Genomic DNA, 17325 nt, shown 5'->3' with positions numbered 1-17325 from the left:
TTCAAGCAATTCTCCTGCCTCAGCCTCCTGAGTAGCTGGGACTACAAGCGCCTGCCACCACACCCGGCTAATTTTTGTATTTTTAGTAGAGATGGGGTTTCACTATGTTGGCCAGGATGGTCTCTGACCTCGTGATCCACCCGCCTTGGCCTCCCAAAGCAAAATTTTTAAATGTTGTAACTGTATTCATCTTAGCATCTGAAAAAGAAAAAAAAATCTCTGTATGTCTATGTCTACATTTTAGCAATGATAACCATTCCTCTTCCAGGAACAAGGTCTCAGAGGGAAACAAAATCATATAAAGTAGGGTTGAACTATACATTTAAAACTAGGTAATTAAAACAGAATAGGTACAAGTAACATGTTTTGCTAGCTGTCCACAACAGACAACTCTTCAATTTATTGTAATTTATGAACTAAATATGGTAAATAAAGGCTATTTCATACAAATTAATATTGCAGTTATATTTGGGACATCAGTACATACAATCAAATTTTATAAACATGGTGCCTGTTAATTTTTGAGACAGAGTCTTGCTCTGTTGCCCAGACTGAAGTACAGTGGTGTGATCTCGGCTCACTGCAACCTCTGCCTCCCAGGTTCAAGCGATTCTCCTGCCTCAGCCTCCCAAGTAGGTGGAATTACAAGTGCCTGTCACCAAGCCCAGCTAATTTTTGTATTTTTAGTAGAGACAGGGTTTCACCATGTTGGCCAGGCTGGTCTCGAACTCCTGACCTCAGGTGATCCACCTACCTCAGCCTCTCACAGTGCTGGGATTACAAGCGTGAGCCACCACGCCCAGCCGGTGCCTATTAACGTAGATTTTAAAGTTCAAATTTTTTGAAAATTACTATCTTTTAGTCAGATTAAATTAAAACTTACTTTACAGACTGCCTTGGATTAACCTGCGTTTAGTTCAGAGCAACACAGATTACTTTTCCCACCACATAATCCTAGTATGTGAACATCTTGTTCTTATCACATGTTCATATTTGTATGTCTAACACTTAACCAGACAAGAAACTCAATATTTTATAGCCAGAAACATCCTGAGTTCTGGTGAAAATGTATTAATATCTGAAGCTTGTGGAGACGAGAAATGACAAGAGCCAAACCTAAACCAAAAGAACTAGGCAATTGGCTTATTCAAGACAGGGGAATTAAAATCAGTAAGCATACAAACTATATTGCTTGAAAGAAACTTGTTAAAATAATTTATATCTTTGAGATGGGGTCTTGCTCTGTCACCCAGGTGAGTACAGTGGCACAATCGTGGCTCACTGCTGCAGTCTCGACCTCCCATCCTCAAGGGATCCTTCCACCTCAGCGTCCTGAGCAGCTAGGATTACAGGCGTGTGGCACCATGCCCAGCTAATTTTTTAATTTTTATTTTTGTAGAGAAGGTGTCTACTTATGTTGCCCAGGCTGGTCACAAACTCCTGGCCCCAAGCCATCCTCCTGCCTCAACCTCCCAAAGTGTTGGGATTACAAGGTGTGGGCCACCATGCCTGGCTTTTTTTCTTTTGTAGAGATGGTCTTTCTCTGTCACCCAGGCTGGAGAGCAGTGGCTATGATCATAGCTCACTGCAGCCTCTAATTCCTGGGCTCAAGTGATCTTCCTACCTCAGCCTCCTGACTACTGGGGCATGCCACCACACCTGGCTAATTTTTACATTTTTTCTAGAGACAGGGTCTCATTATGTTGCTCAGGCTGGTCTCAAACTTCTGGCCTCAAGCAATCCTCCCATCCAGGCCTCCCACTGTGCTGGGATTACAAACAGGAGCCACCTCCCCACATGTTTGTTTTAAGAGTGAAAAGGTAAGGGTAGCTAAGGTAGTTTCACTCATATAGTAGACATTCATAAATCTTTGTTGAAGGAAGTAAAGAGAGAAAGTGAAATTTAACCTGAAATCCTGAAGAATGAATAGGAAAGAGCTACTAAAGGGGAGTATGATTGGAAGAACTTTCCCTGTATGAGGAACAGCAAAATGTTGAAATCAAGACCATGGCTCCCAATAACTGAATTTCTGTATTAAGTGCTAGCTGAACTGTCAAACACAGAGAACAGAGAAGAAGCTGAAGAGGTCTGGCAAAGGCCAGGCCCTGGAGGTTCTTGTTAAAGTCTTACTTTGAAGGGTTCTGCGTAGAATGACAAGATCAGATCTGTGTTGCACAGGGGAAAATGGACTTGAAGAGAGCACAATTGGAGGTAAGCGGGACCAATTAGGGAGGGCAGTGGTTAAGGGAAGAGACGTAGGAGGTCTATACTAGGATAGTAGCGACAAAAATTGAAGGCCTTGTTAGGAGGTAAAATCTGATTTAGTGATTGTTTAACTGAAGATATGAAGGGGAGAAAGCAGTAAAGAATAACTTAGATTTCTGGCTTCAGGGACTGGGTGAAAGTGTCATTGAACTGATAGGGAGGGAATACCAGGAGAGATTTGTAGGGGAAGATGAGGAGGTTCCATTTTGGACACACTGAATTCGAGATATCTGAGTTACCTAAGTGGTGTCATCTGCCAGGCCATTGGACATCCAGGTCTTCACCATGCCAGAGGAGCCTGAACTGGAGTTATCAGCATTTTGAGAATAACTGAAGTCATGGAAGTGGAGGTGATCGCTCAGGGGAAACCAGGTAGAGTGTGACATAAGGACCTTGGTCAGGACCCTGAGGAATACCCAACATGTAAGGGATACACAGAACATGACTGAAAAATGACTAGAGTAAGAAAAAATACAGAAAAATGTGGGCCGGGCACAGTGGCTCACACCTATAATCTCAGCACTTTGGGAGGCCAAGGTGGGCGAATCACAAGGTCAGGAGTTGGGAGACCAGCCTGGCCAACATGGTGAAACCCAATCTCTACTAAAAATACAAAAATTAGCCAGGTGTGGTGGTGGGCACCTGTAATTCCAGCTACTCAGGAGGCTGAGGCGGGAAAATCACTTGAACCCAGAAGGGGGAGGTTGCAGAGAGCCAAGGTCGCACCACTGTACTCCAGCCTGGTGACAGGGCGAGACTCCATCTCAAAAAAAAAAAAGAACAAAAGAAGAATGTGGTGTCATCAAAGGCAAGGGAAAAGCAGGGAATTGCCCATAGTGTCAAATGCTCCCTAGACAACAAACAAGATAAAAAATAAATAGGATCCATGGGATTTGGTGTCCTGAAGGTCATCTGTACCGCTGGGTGGCAGTTTTGATGGTAGTAGAGGGGTGGAAACCGGACTGCAGTGCATTGAGGATGAGTGAGTGGTGAAAAATGCAGAAAATGGATACAGAACAACAACATGGATTACTAACAAGATAAGGTGGCCAGGCGTGGTGGCTCACACCTATAATCCCAGTACTTCGGGAGGCCGAGGCGGGCAGATCACGAGGTCACGAGATTGAGACCATCCTGGCTAACACAGTGAAACCCCGTCTCTACAAAAAATTACAAAAAATTAGCCAGGTGTGGTGGTGGGCGCCTGTAGTCCCAGCTACTCAGAAGGTTGAGGGAGGAGAATGGCGTGAACCCGGGAGGCAGAGCTTGCAGTGAGCCGAGATCGCGCCACTGCACTCCAGCCTGGGCGGCAGAGCAAGACTCCGTCTCAAAAAAAAAAAAAAAAAAAAAAAAAGGTTAAGGCTCAAAATCAGTATGCTCAACAAAAGAAGCTGCCTCAAAAGTGTGCATACTGTATGGCTGCATTTGGATAAAATACTAGAACAGCCAAATCTATAGTGACAACAAGCAGGTTGGTGGTTGCTGAGACCAAGTGTGGGGAAGGGGAATTGACTGCAAAGGGGCACAAGATAACTTTTGGGGGTGATGAAAACGTTACATTGCTTTACTGGGATGTTTATGACACAGGTGTATGCATTTGTCAAAATTCATTGACCTGTACACCTAAAATGGGTATATTTGTTATATGTAAATTTACCTTGATACAACTTATTTTAGAAGTTTCAAAAATATAGTAAGTGAATATAATTCATTCAAGTCTTTGAATAAATTCATTCATTTGTGAAGAGGAACAGCGGGTAGTACCTGAAAAAGCATTTGAGATAGAGGCAGAGTAGTTTTTAGAAGGAAAAGCCTTAAGCATATTTAAGTACTATTAAAGGAAAATCCAGAGAGGGGGAGCAGCTGACATTAAAGGAAGTGAGCAAGAGACAACAAAGTGAAGAAATGCAGTAAAGTACTTACCACTAGTGCTTTATCACTTATCACTAGACTAGTAACCAAACCTCAGGATTCCCAGGCTGGGACCTTCCAGTATAGAAAGTTTACTGCCAATACAGTTTGTGTTCTAGAATCAATTCTGACACTGAGTTCAGCTGATTATTGATGGTGCAACTATGAATAGGAGGTACAGGTTGGTTATAATGTGAACAGAAATGGCCTGAGAAAATCATTTAAACCATAACAACATAATATGTATATAATTCTGAAGACTGGTGGCAGTAGGGTTTAGAAAAGGGTTCATGATAAAAGGAATGAGAGTAAAGTAAAAAGATGAAAACAGTAAGATTTTCTTTTTGTTGAATACTCATTATGCACCATGCAAGTGTTTGACTTTTTTGTTTGCTTGGTTTGTTTCCAAGACAGTCTTGCTTTGTCGCCCAGGCTGGAGTGCAGTGGCGCCATCTCAGCTCACTGCAACCTCCGCCTCCCGGGTTCAAACAGTTCTTGTGCCTCAGCCTCCAAAGTAGCTGGGATTACTTGCATATGCTACCACATCTGGCTAGTTTTTTTTTGGTGGTGGTGTTTTTTTTCTGAGACGGAGTCTCGCTCTGTCGCCCAGGCTGGAGTGCAGTGGCGCGACCTCGGTTCACTGCAAGCTCCGCCTCCCGGGTTCACGCCATTCTCCTGCCTCAGCCTCCCAAGTAGCTGGGGCCACAGGCGCCCGGTACCACACCTGGCTAGTTTTTTTGTATTTTTAGTAGAGACGGGGTTTCACTATGTTGACCAGGATGGTCTCAATCTCCTGATCTCAAGTGATCCACCTGCCTCAGCCTCCTAAAAGTGCTGGGATCACAAGCGTGAGCCACCAGGCCCAGCCCTAAGTGTTTTATATAAACATTATTCTCATTTATTACAACCACCTTTTTGGCCTTCCCATTTAATATAAGAGGGAAAAAGCACAGGTCAACTAAACTGCCCAAGATCATACATCTGGTAAATTATAAAAGAAGAATCACAATGTAAATATTTCTTTTTTTCTTTTTTTGAGAGAGAGTCTCACTCTGTCACCAGGCTTGAGTGCAGTGGTGCGATCTTGGCTCACTGCAACTTCTGCCTCCCGGGTTCAAGTGATTCTCCTGCCTCAGCCTCCCGAGTAGCTGGGATTACAGGCATGCACCACCACGCCCAGCTAATTCTGTATTTTTAGTAGAGATGAGGCTTCTCCATGTTGGTCAGGCTGGTCTCGAACTCATAACCTCAGGTGATCCGCCCACTTCAGCTTCCCAAAGTCCTGGGATTAGAGGCGTGAGCCATCACGCCCGGCTTGAATTGCTTTATGAATAGTTCTGTTGCGATCGCACCTCTCCGAGTGGAGCTAAGTTATGTATTCAAAAACATTTAATACATGCAATTTGTAAGTCACTGTGGAAGGTGCTTTGGAAACTGCAAAGATCATGAATGAGACATAGTCCAGGAGAAAAGAGGTTATCTATCTACCAGAAGAAACTGACATATACCATAAAGGAGCCACAGGTAAATAAGTGTTGGAAATTCACAGAAAGAGAATGATTTTTGAGGAAATAAGGATGTAAGAAGCAAAGGGACCCTTTAGGAGACTATTTTATTGGTTCAGCCAAAAGATTCTCAGTGCTTGAATTAGGACAGAGGCAGTGGAGACAGAGGGGGAGAAGGTTATTAGAGCTATTGCAGAAGCTGAAATTGCTGAATAATTGTGAAAAATAAGGAGAGGGGAATACCAAATGAAGCCCAAGTTTCTGTCTTGGTTAGCAAGTGCATGGTGGAGCTATTTGCCCAGATAGGGAGTTCAAGAGGAGGAACAATTTGACAAGATTAGGAGACAGAAAGAGATGTCAATCTACTCATCCATCCCCCTCTGTGGATTATAGCTGAGCTGTGGCCATGTTCCTCAACCCAAGGGCCTGCACTGGTCAGGCCTGGGGAGGTGAGAACTCTCCACTAGAGAGTCTCTCTTAATCTATTCTGGTTTGGGCCCTGCCCAATTAAAACTAAAAGATAAAAAGACCTCTCTACTACTGAGAACCCCTAAGAGCTTCACCATCTCGACCTTAATTCGCCCACACCTTTATGTATCCCTTTAACTCTTCTCAATGGCCCTATTTGAGTGTGCCACCTATTTCCTGCCAGGACTGTAACACATCATATTTATGTATTTTTAAATGAAGTATGTATGTATAACTGTATATGTATAGGAAAGATCTGGAAAGACGCACATCAAACTGTTAGTAATAGTGACCACCTGGTAATGGGGACAAGGGAGGAGGAACAAAGGAAAAGAGGGCTTCTCTTATTTTATAACATTTGAATTCCTTAAACAAAAGGCTTGTACTACTTTTTTGTTGTTGTTGCCCAGGCTGGAGTGCCAAGGTGCGATCTCGGCTCATCGCAACCTCCACTTCCCGGGTTCAAGCGATTCTCCTGTCCCAGCCTCCTGAGTAGCTGGGATTACAGACATGTGCCACCACGCCCAACTATTTTGTATTTTTAGTAGAGAAAGGGTTTTTCCATGTTGGTCAGGCTGGTCTCGAACTCCCGACTTCAGGTGATCCACCTGCCTCGGCCTTCCAAAGTGCTGGGATTACAGGCGTGAGCCACCGTGCCTGGCCAAGGCTTGTACTACTTTTTAAATTAAAAAAAAAAAATTTTAAGTAGAAAAACAACATTAGTCTAGTGCAAAAAGTTCAGTAAATTCACTAAGAGTAAAGATGAAACCTCCACTTAATTCCTGTAAGAACTAGTAAACAAAATTACAGAGAAAAATCTTAAACTTAAAAAAAATTTAATGGTAAATACATATTGATAGAAATTATTCAGTTCTCCTATGAATGTAGCATCCGAGGATACTCTCCATGTTCATGGCTCCCAGCCCTTCCCTCCAGGCTGACAGGGCAACGTGAGACCCACCAAGCCAGCAGACTCCTCCACTGAGCGCTCACCCTTGCCATGAAATTCCTGATGTAAGGCCACATGTTCCCGGATGCTACGCAGGAGGCAGAGATAGGTGGCAGCTTGGAAATGAAGCTCATGTTGGGCTCTGCACAACTTTTCACTGGTGACCTAGAGAAGCAGCAAGTCAGAAACTCTTAACCCAGCTACAGATACAGGTCCACAGAGACAGATTTAATAAATAAGCATTCACTAGAGTGGAAAGTAAATTGCACAGAGGAAATACAGACATGTATGTATATACACATATACTTAATACATCTATAAAGGCACTCTATAATTATTAGTAAAGCTGACCTCTACTACATCTATAAAGGCACTCCATAATTATTAGTAAAGCTGACCTCTACTTCGGATTTTTAAAAGGAGTTGCATTGAATGTTCCTGTATTCAGTAAGTACTGCAAGAAGTCATCTAGTTTCAATTCCTTCATTTTACAGATGAGGAAACTAAAGCCCAGAGATGCTCAGAGGTTGGTTAATGGTAGATATGGAAATTATAATTAGGTCACTGATCATTAATGTCACCTAAATAATATAATGTAGAACTTTCCCCCTTTCAAGCAAATAAAGGACTGCTTTATTTATATTTCTGTGACTTTAATTAATGTGGCATATACCTTTCATTACAATGAAAATTGAAAACTTGGCCAGGCGTGGTGGCTCACGCCTATAATCCCAGCACTTTGGGAGGCCGACGCGGGCAGATCACAAGGTCAGGGGATCGAGACCATCCTGGCTAATATGGTGACAACCCCATCTCTACTAAAAATACAAAAAAAAAAAACGAAATTAGCTGGGGGTGGTGGCAGGTGCCTGTAGTCCCAAATACTTGGAAGGCTGAGGCGGGAGAATGATGTGAACCCAGGAGGCAGATCTTGCAGTGAGCCAAGATCAGGCCACTGCACTCCAGTCTGGGCGACAAAGCGAGACTCCATCTCAACAACAACAACAACAAAAAGAAAACTGAAAACTTACTTTGTCTGAAAAATGATAGCTTTGTGCTAAATAGTAACAAATGAAGGTTTTATGTATAAAAGTAGTATGCTTATGTTCATATTACTTATTACAATTGGCCCTCCATATTCATGGATTCTACATCTTTAAATTCAATCAACTTCTGATAAAAAATACTCAGAAAAAAATAAAAGGATGATCATGTCTTACCAAACATATGTTTTATCATTATTCCCTAAACAATGTAGTATAACAACTACTTATATAGCGTTAACATTGCACAAGGTATTATAATCTAGAGATAACAAAGTATACAGGAGGATGTGCATAGATTATATTGCAAACACTACAGTATTTTATCTCAGGGACTTGAGCATCTGTGGATTTTGGTATCCCTGAGTGGGGCTGGGGGGTGTCCTGGAACCAATCCCCAGAGTTACTGAGAAATGGTTGTTCTTGCTCTCACCATTTGCCTATCCATCTGAAAAATCTGGACTCATGACTTTAAGAAGCTAGAAATTCCATATCCATTCCAAAGTCCCCAAATGACTCCAAACCTTTTTTCTTCATCATACTTAACTTATGAGATTCACTGCACTCTCTTTGACTAGTTCTGTATTCAAGGCTGTGAGAAAGGGGCAGGAAAAGTGAGATGGGGATGTGTACATAACTCTGAGTGACTAAAGGAGCCACGTCCAAGTGTGGATTAATCTGGGCACCACTGCCTACATAATCCCCTCCCCCACCTTTTTTTTTTCTTAAGACAGAGTCTCACTTTGTTGCCCAGGCTAGAGTGCAATGGCGTGAACATGGCTGTTGATCTCCCCAGCTCAAGTGATCCTCCTGCCTCAGCCCCGCAGGTAGCTGGGACTACAGATGCGTGCCACCATATCCGGCCATTTTTTATGAAAACAGGGTTTTACCATGCTGCCAAGATGGTCTTGAACTCCTGGGCACAAGCGATCCACCCACCATCTCCTCCCAGATTGCTGGGATTACAGGCGTGAGCCACCGCTACTGGCCTAATCCCCTTTCTCTATTTGAGTATCTAGTGTTAGAATCTGAAAACTAGAATGTGTGTGGCTTCTTGGTTTTTGAGACAGAGTCTCGCTCTGTGGCCTATGCTGGAGAGCAGTGGTATGAACATGGCTCACTGCAGCCTTGATTGACTTCTTGGGCCCAAGTGATCCTCCCACCTCAGCTTCCCAATTAGCTGGAACTAGAGGATGGGACACCATGCCTGGATAATTTTCAAATTTTTTGGAGAGGAGGTCTCACTACACTATATTGCCCATGCTGTTAGAATGTGGGTTTTAGGATCTGCAGATCATGTTGAAAGCAACATTCGTTAGCTGCTTAAAAACATTATTAACCTGCTTTAATACAAATTTAACTTTTTAGTAATTAAAATTTTATGAGAAATCAACACCAATATCAAGCATTAACAAATCATAGCATCCATTTCTATTAATATATAAGCCTAAATGTGTGGAATTTGACATGGGAATTCTAGGTTAACGTAGGATAGAATACTGCCCTTGATTTGGCTGAGCCTGAATCATGAGGACAGAAGAGTCAGCAATAGACAGGAAACAGTAAATAGATCACAAGAACATAAAAGAGATCAAATGAGATAGAACACTGCATTTTCCCTATGAAGGGAGGTTTCTCCCTAATAGAATCCCTTCTCCAGAGGGAAAGGATAGAGAAAATGGGATGGTTGAGTTAGCTCTGAGCCTGAAGGAAATAGAAACCATTTCCCCTATGCTCAAGTGCATTCCAGAGTGGTATTTCCGGAATGTACCATGAATTTCAGAACCATTACCAAGTCTCTCTCAAGGGTAATGTTATCCCCATAAGGTACAACTATAATCATGTCACCTCCTTAAAAATCTTAGAATGGGGCCGGGTTCGGTGGCTCACGCCTGTAATCACAACACTTTGGGAGGCTGAGGCAGGCGGATCACCTGAGGTCGGGAGTTCAAGACCAGCCTGACCAACATGGAGAAACCCGTCTCCAAGAAAAATAAAATTAGCTGGGCATGGTGTTGCATGCATGTACTACTTGGGAGGCTGAGGCAGGAGAATCGCTTGAACCTGGGAAGCAGAGGTTGCGCTGAGCCAAGATGGCAATCTTAGCATGGCTTCCCGTTGCACTTAAAAAAAAGTTTAAATTCTTGTTCGGCCTACCACCTCATCTACCTCCACTTCACCCACCACACCCTAGGGCTAAACCACTCTCAATTGGCAATTGTTCTCCCCTTTGGCTTTCAATTGTTTAGCTTTTAAATCTGGACCCTAACCCCAATTTACTTGCTAACTCCAAATTAGCCTTCAGGTCCCTGATTAATTTCCTCTGGAAAACCTTCCCTAACTTCCCCTTCTTTATACCCCGGGCCCTGTTGTCTACACCTTGAGCACTTATTTATCCTAAGTGCTTTACTGTATGGCTCCTCAGGTGGGGAGCAAGCTTCTTAAAGGACAGGACCCATGTGCATCTGATTCTTCCTATTTAGACTAGGTTCCTAGCACAGCCCCTAAGTTGTCACCTTTTAAAAACTAGGTGAATTTGAGTTCTAAGATTTTACATTCTGACGTCCATGGCTCAGAAATTCGACAGTTGATCGTTCTCCCTTTCCCAACATTGCTCAAGGGCATCAAATTTCCTTCCCTAAAGCCCAGTTTTTCTTTTCCGTCTCAAAAAGAAATGCTTCTTGGGGCCGGGCGCGGTGGCTCAAGCCTGTAATCCCAGCACTTTGGGAGGCCGAGATGGGCGGATCACGAGGTCAGGAGATCGAGACCATCCTGGTCTACACGGTGAAACCCCGTCTCTACTAAAAAATACAAAAAACTAGCCGGGCGAGATGGCGAGCGCCTGTAGTCCCAGCTACTCAGGAGGCTGAGGCAGGAGAATGGCGTAAACCCGGGAGGCGGAGCTTGCAGTGAGCTGAGATCCGGCCACTGCACTCCAGCCTGGGCGACAGAGCGAGACTCCTTCTCAAAAAAAAAAAAAAAAAAATCTAGTAACAGTACACCCTTCAAGTCCATCTTCATTCTTTAACCCCCAGCATTTCCTCTATTCCACTTTCCCGACTCTACCCTCCACAAAGGCAACAGAGCAGCCAATGAAATCCTTCAGGACGGGTCCGCCCCTCTGCAAGACAGACTGACGTCCCCAGAGCGGCTCTGCGCCCCCGCCGGTCCTTTGGTCCCCGAGTTTATGCCAGAGCATGGAGCCTAGGGCCTGGGTTGGTTTGGTCACAACCAGGGCTCCGTGGGAGGGTTGGCTTCAGAAATGCAGGAATTAGACACCGTGCTCCCCATCCCAGTCCAGACCCGACTCTTCCTCCCTCCCCAGCACGTGGAGAACCTGGGACATGGCTCCCGTACCCGATGTGCACGGAAAGCCTTCACAAGGTACCGATAGGCCGCGGTGTCGCGATAGGGTCGGCCGGTGGCCGCGCTCAGGTAGCGCAACTCCCGCAGAAGTCCTCGCAAAGTGCGCGCCGGGGACCCTAAGGCCGCCATTTTCCTGTCCTTTTCCGAGCCTGGTACCCGACGGCGTCCTATGACCCTGCAAAACCCCTCCTCCCGCCCAGGCGCCTAATGGTACGGTCGGACAGACTACAGGCTCCTCCTATCGACTGACTAGCAGTGGAACCGCTCACTTGTCCGTTGTATCGAGCCTTATTAATCGAAGGCCGAGGGGCGCCCTAACAAGAAAAGCAAACGAAACCCGATCGTTAACTGACGCTACCAGGTCCTTAACCCAGAACAAGGATTTGGGTAAACAGGGGCCTTTCTTCACGGCGTCATTTAAGATGCCCATTAGCCGACCAACCGCTGAGTCTCAGGAGGAGCGGGCCCGGCGAGGGGTGTGGGTGTGGATGTGATACGGAACACGCTGAGAAGACATTTTAAAATGATTTATAGAAGGGGTATCAAAAGTCAACGTATTGACGTTTCCCCAAATCCCAGGGCACCTGCGGCTCAGAGATAGGACGTGGGAGTGTGCAGATTCTCGAAAATTGCACCTAGTAAAAACACAAACACACGCGCTTCCCATTTAAAAAAAAAAAAAGTTAAGTTGGCATATTTCGCTTTGTTTACAAAGGGAAAAAAGTATTTTAAAGGCCAAAAACTCCAAGCCACCCCAGATGGGACTCGAACCCACAATCCCTGGCTTAGGAGGCCAATGCCTTATCCATTAGGCCACTGGGGCTTCTGTGAGCGACGCGCTCAAACAACATATTCAATTATTTTCGTCTTTGGTACGTCATCGTCATTTCATTTTTGCCTTACCCTATCCCACGAAACCACACCTAGCGCCCACGTGAGAGGTGACGTATGCTGGGACTTGTAGTTAGAGAACAAAAGCCCACATTACTGCGCCAAACGCTTTACCCTAGAAACTGCACCGATGCTCCGGACGTTGAACGGGCGCGCGCACGCGTCTGCGTACGCGCTTGCCTGCGCAGTAGTCCCCGCGCCTGCGCAAAAGCAGGCATGCGTCGTCGCGGAGCACAGCGCGCTGGGCAGCTTGGCCGGATATTCGAGACTCGCCCTCTGAACCTCATCTCTGTTGGGCTTTTACCGGAAACAGACGTACCCTTTCCGGTGTTGCGACTTTCCGGGTGGAATTTGCTCCAGCGGCCGTTAGGTGGTGCCTGCCGCGGTCAGTTTCTGCTTCCGGTTGAAGCGTTGAGGCCATTTCCGCAGGCGGAGCGCGGTGGCTTACGCCTGTAATCCCAGCATTTTGGGAGGCTGAGGCGGGCGGATCAGCCTCGGATCATCTTAGGTCGGGAGTGTGAAACCAGCCTGACCAACACGGAGAAACCCCGTCTCTGCGAAAAATACAAAATTAGTCGGGCGTGGTGGCGCATGCTTGTAATCCCAGCTACTCGGGAGGCTGAGACAGGAGAATTGCTTGAACCCTGGAGGCGGAGGTTGCAGTGAGCCGAGATCGCGCCATTGCACTCCAGCCCAGGCAGCAAGAGCGAAACTCCGTCTCAAAAAAAAAACAAAGAAACATGTGCCGTGTCCTTTGAATTGGTGGGTCAGCGATAAACATGGGACAGCGGGGAAGTAATAGTACATTGATTAGGAATTAATTTTTAAAATTAGTTAATTTTTTGGTTCCGTTCCTAATTGTATAACTTGAACAAATCACTTCAGAGTCCCAGTAAACTTACCCTTACTTACAGTATCACAGGGGCTTCCCATTGTCCGTAAGTTCAGACGACATAAATTGATCCTCGCTTATATCTTAATCTTCATCTCTCACTTCGCTTCTTGTCACCCTCTGCTCCAGGTATCTCCACTTTCATTGTCTCTTCCCCACCACACACCTTACATGTTACTCCCTCTCCCTGAAACTTAACCATTTCTGTTAATATGCCTCTTTACCCTTTGGGCTTCAGTTTACTCCAGAAGTCTAGGTTAGACGCATCTCTAGGCCCTTGAGGTCAATACGGGGAGGTGAAAATTACTCATTTCACCTCCTCTGGTCCCCTGTTGCTCCCTTTATTTACTCATCATAAATAACTCTTAATGTAGGTACATGGCCACTACTCCGTGCTGTAGTTGTTAGTCTCCTCCATCAGACTGGGAAATTGTTCAGCTCCGAAAGCCCTGTGCCTAACAGAAAAGCCTGTTTCTTCACCAGGCTTTACTCCTTGGTAGGATAGTCATAACAGCTTAGTCTGAAGCTCCTAAAGGAATTGGCACTGTCTGGCCCCAATGGCTAGGAGACATAAGCTACTGAGCAGGAATGACAAACAAATGGAACATCAATTGTTCATTAATGAGGAAAGCTGACTTGGTTGGAAACCTGGTGAACTGGACAGCACCTAGCCCACCTGTCCTGGGGGCAGCCATTACTCACCTCCACTGATTGTTGCCATTTTAGGAAAGCAAATCCTTTAAAAAAATTATTTTTCAGGAAACTCTGGAAATATGTTTTAATGCTATAGCTTTCCTTCTAAATATTGGCTACTAATGAATACTTTAAAAGTACTACATGCCGCTGGGCACGGTAGCTCACGCCTGTAATTCCAGCACTTTGGGAGGCCGAGGTGGGCGGATCACCTGAGGTCAGGCGTCCAAGACCAGCCTGGCCAACATGGAGAAACCCCATCTCTACTAAAAATAAAAAATTAGCTGGGTGTGATGGCGTATGTCTGTAATCCCAGCTGCTTGGGAGGATGAGGTAGGATAATTGCTTGATCCCGGGAGGCGGAGGTTGTGGTGAGCCAAGATCTCGCCACTGCACTCCAGCCTGGGCAACAAGAGCGAAACTCTGTCTCAAAAAAAAAGTACTGCATGCCAAACAGAACAGCCCCACAGATATCTAGTCTGTAAAGAAAGAAGGAAGAAAAAAAAAACGGGCGGTAGGATTCAAAGTTAAGAAAAGGTAAAAACATGGTGTGCCTACTTCATGGGAAAAAAAGCTGCTTTGATGATTCTGCCTTTTTATTTTTTCTTTTTAGAAAAATTTTTAAAACTTTATTGTCTTTTTAAGTTTTTAGATGATTTTCTTCTTTCCTGTCATCTCCTTAGCCTGATACCCTGCCTTATCTTTAGGAAAAAAAATGCTCCTGATAATAAATACAAAATGTAGTAAACTCATTTGTATTAACATGTAAGATTCTGTTCAAAACCCAGTCTCATTATATGTCACTCTTCAGCACCCTCAGCTGATTACCACACTGGCTAAATTAAAGAACTTTAACATCTTAAACAGCTTTCTCAAGATTACCGTTTTAAATGTTCCCCACTCTTGGCTGGGTGCTGTGGCTCATGCCTGTAATCCCAGCACTTTGGGAAGCCAAGGTAGGCGGATCACTTGAGGCCAGGAGTTCAAGAGCAGCCTGACCAACATGACAAAAACACATTCTCCACTAAAAATACAAGAATTAGCTGGGCGTGGCGGTGCGTGCTTGTAGTCCCAGCTGCTCTGGAAGCTGAGACAGGAGAATTGCTTGAACCCGGGAGGCAGAGGTTGTACTCCAGCCTAGGTGACACAGCGAGCGCAAACCTGTCTTAAAAAAAAAAAAAAAGTTCCCCGCTCTTACGTATTTTCAGATACTCGGGGTTTTCGGATAGCACTTTTTGGCTAGACACACCAACTAATTATTTAACTGAGTGTACAGTGATAGCCAGCAGCCTGGACAACAAAGCAAGACCCCATCTTAACAAAAAAATAGATCGCTGTATATATGGTGGTGCGTGACTGTAGTTCTAGCTACACAGTAGTTTGAGGATCACTTGAGCCCGGAAGTTCCAGGCTGCACTGAACTATTATCTCTCCACTGCATGGCATGCTAGATGACAGCGAAACCCTCTCTCTAAAATAATAATAATTGTTATTATTATTATAACAATAATCCCAGCACTTTGGGAGGCTGTAATCCCAGCCTGTAATCCCAGCACTTTGGGAGGCTGAGGCAGACGGATTGCTTGAGCTCAGAAGTTTGAGACCAGCCTAGGCAACAGCGAAAACCCACTTCTACAAAAAAAAAATAAACTTAGCCAGGCGTGGTGGTGTGTGCCTGTATTCCCAGCTACTTGGGAGGCTGAGGTGGGAGAATTGCTTGAGCCTGTGGTGAGCCTTGATCACACCACTACACTCCAGTGTGGGTATCAGAGTGGGACCCTGTCTCAAAAAAAATTTTTTTTTCTTTTTGTGAAGGTTTTTCTGTTTTGTTTTGTTTTGTTTTGTTTTGTTTTGTTTTGTTTGAGATGGAGTCTCACTCTGTCGCCCAGGCTGGAGTGCAGTGGCACAATCAGCTCACCGCAACCTCCACCTCCTGGGTTCAAGTGATGCTCCTGCCTTAGCCTCCCGAGTAGCTGGGACTGTAGGCGCATGCCATCATGCCCAGATAGTTTTGTTTTGTTTTGTTTTTTGAGACAGAGTCTCCCTCTGTCGCCCAGGCTGGGGTGCAGTGGTACAATCTCGGCTCACTGCAAGCTCCGCCTCCCAGGTTCATGCCATTCTCCTGCCTCAGCCTCCCGAGTAGCTGGGACTACAAGCGCCCCGCCACCAAGCTCGGCTAATTTTTTGTGTTTTTAGTAGAAACAGTTTCACCTTGTTAGCCAGGATGGTAATTTTGTGTTTTTAATAGGGATGGGGTTTCACTATGTTGGCCAGACTGGTCTTGAACTCCTGACCTCAAGTGATACAACCGCCTTGGCCTCCCAAAGTGCTAGGATTACAGGCGTGAGCCATCACACCAGACATTTTGTTTTTTCTTTTTGAAGTGGTTTATTTATTTATTTTTGAGACAGAATCTCTCTCTGTCACCCAGGTTGGAGTGCAGTGGCACAATCTCAGCTCACTGCAATATCCGCCTCCCAGGTTCAAGTGATTCCCCTGCCTCAGCCTCTGGAGTAGCTGGGATGACAGGCGTGCACCACCACACGCGACGAATTTTTGTATTTTTAGTAAAGATGGGGTTTCACCATGTTGGCCAGGCTGGTCTCGAACTCTTGACCTTAAGTAATCTGCTTGCCTTGGCTTCCCAAAGTGCTGGGATCACAGGCATGAGCCACTGTGCTGAGCCAGAAGGTTTTAAAAGAGTAAAAACATTAAAACATAATAAAATAATAATTAAAACGAATGAATTAAATTAAATTAAAGCTATCACCGAGAGAGTTTGGTACCTATCTGGGTCGTGATGATGATGTAATATAGCTCCCATGTGGAGCTATGTTCTTTGGGGCTGGCCCTGGAATAGCTGATCTCCACGATAGAACCTGCAAAGTGCTGTTAGCTTTGTTTACAGATGGTCCACCATTATGGAATATGTCGTACCTGAGTGATGATATCTTGAGACAGCTCTCTCAGTTGCCATCATTTTTCCAGTAATTGTCAAATAGAGATGGCATAGAACCTCCAGGGGGACAGTTTTCCTGAGACTCTTAGAAATGCTGGGCGCGGTGGCTCGTGCCTATAATCCCAGCACTTTGGGAGGCCAAGGCGGGCCGATCACCTGAGGTCGGGAGTTCAGGACTAGCCTGACCGACTGACATGGAGAAACCCTGCCTCTATGAAAAAAATAAAAAATTAGCCGGGCGTGGTGGTGCATGACTGTAATCCAGCTACTCGGGAGGCTGAGGCAGGAGAATCGCTTGAACCCGGGAGTTGGAGGTTGCTGTGAGCTGAGATAGTGCCACTGCACTCCGGTCTGGGCAATAAGAGCGAAACTCCATCTCAAAA

General features: G+C 45.1%; 1 protein-coding gene and 1 non-coding gene across 2 annotated transcripts; both read right to left on the bottom strand.

The window, feature by feature from the left end:
• Positions 1–6968: 6968 nt before the first annotated feature.
• LOC105511170 (chromosome unknown open reading frame, human C7orf55) lies at positions 6969–11893 on the bottom strand. Its single transcript, XM_011941281.1, has 2 exons — positions 11499–11893; positions 6969–7263 (listed from the first exon to the last, which is right to left on the bottom strand). The coding sequence occupies exons 1-2, from the start codon at positions 11634–11636 to the stop codon at positions 7060–7062; spliced, it is 342 nt and encodes a 113-aa protein (XP_011796671.1). The 5' UTR covers positions 11637–11893; the 3' UTR covers positions 6969–7059.
• A 364-nt stretch (positions 11894–12257) lies between these two features.
• Positions 12258–12330, bottom strand: TRNAR-CCU. Its single transcript has one exon. It is a non-coding gene; the product is annotated as a tRNA-Arg (tRNA).
• Between the last annotated feature and the right edge of the window lie 4995 nt (positions 12331–17325).

The sequence above is a fragment of the Colobus angolensis genome, unplaced genomic scaffold (assembly GCF_000951035.1).
Source record: "Colobus angolensis palliatus isolate OR3802 unplaced genomic scaffold, Cang.pa_1.0 Scaffold2, whole genome shotgun sequence".
Lineage (NCBI taxonomy): Eukaryota > Metazoa > Chordata > Mammalia > Primates > Cercopithecidae > Colobus > Colobus angolensis.
This window is presented reverse-complemented; position numbering and strand designations above follow the sequence as displayed.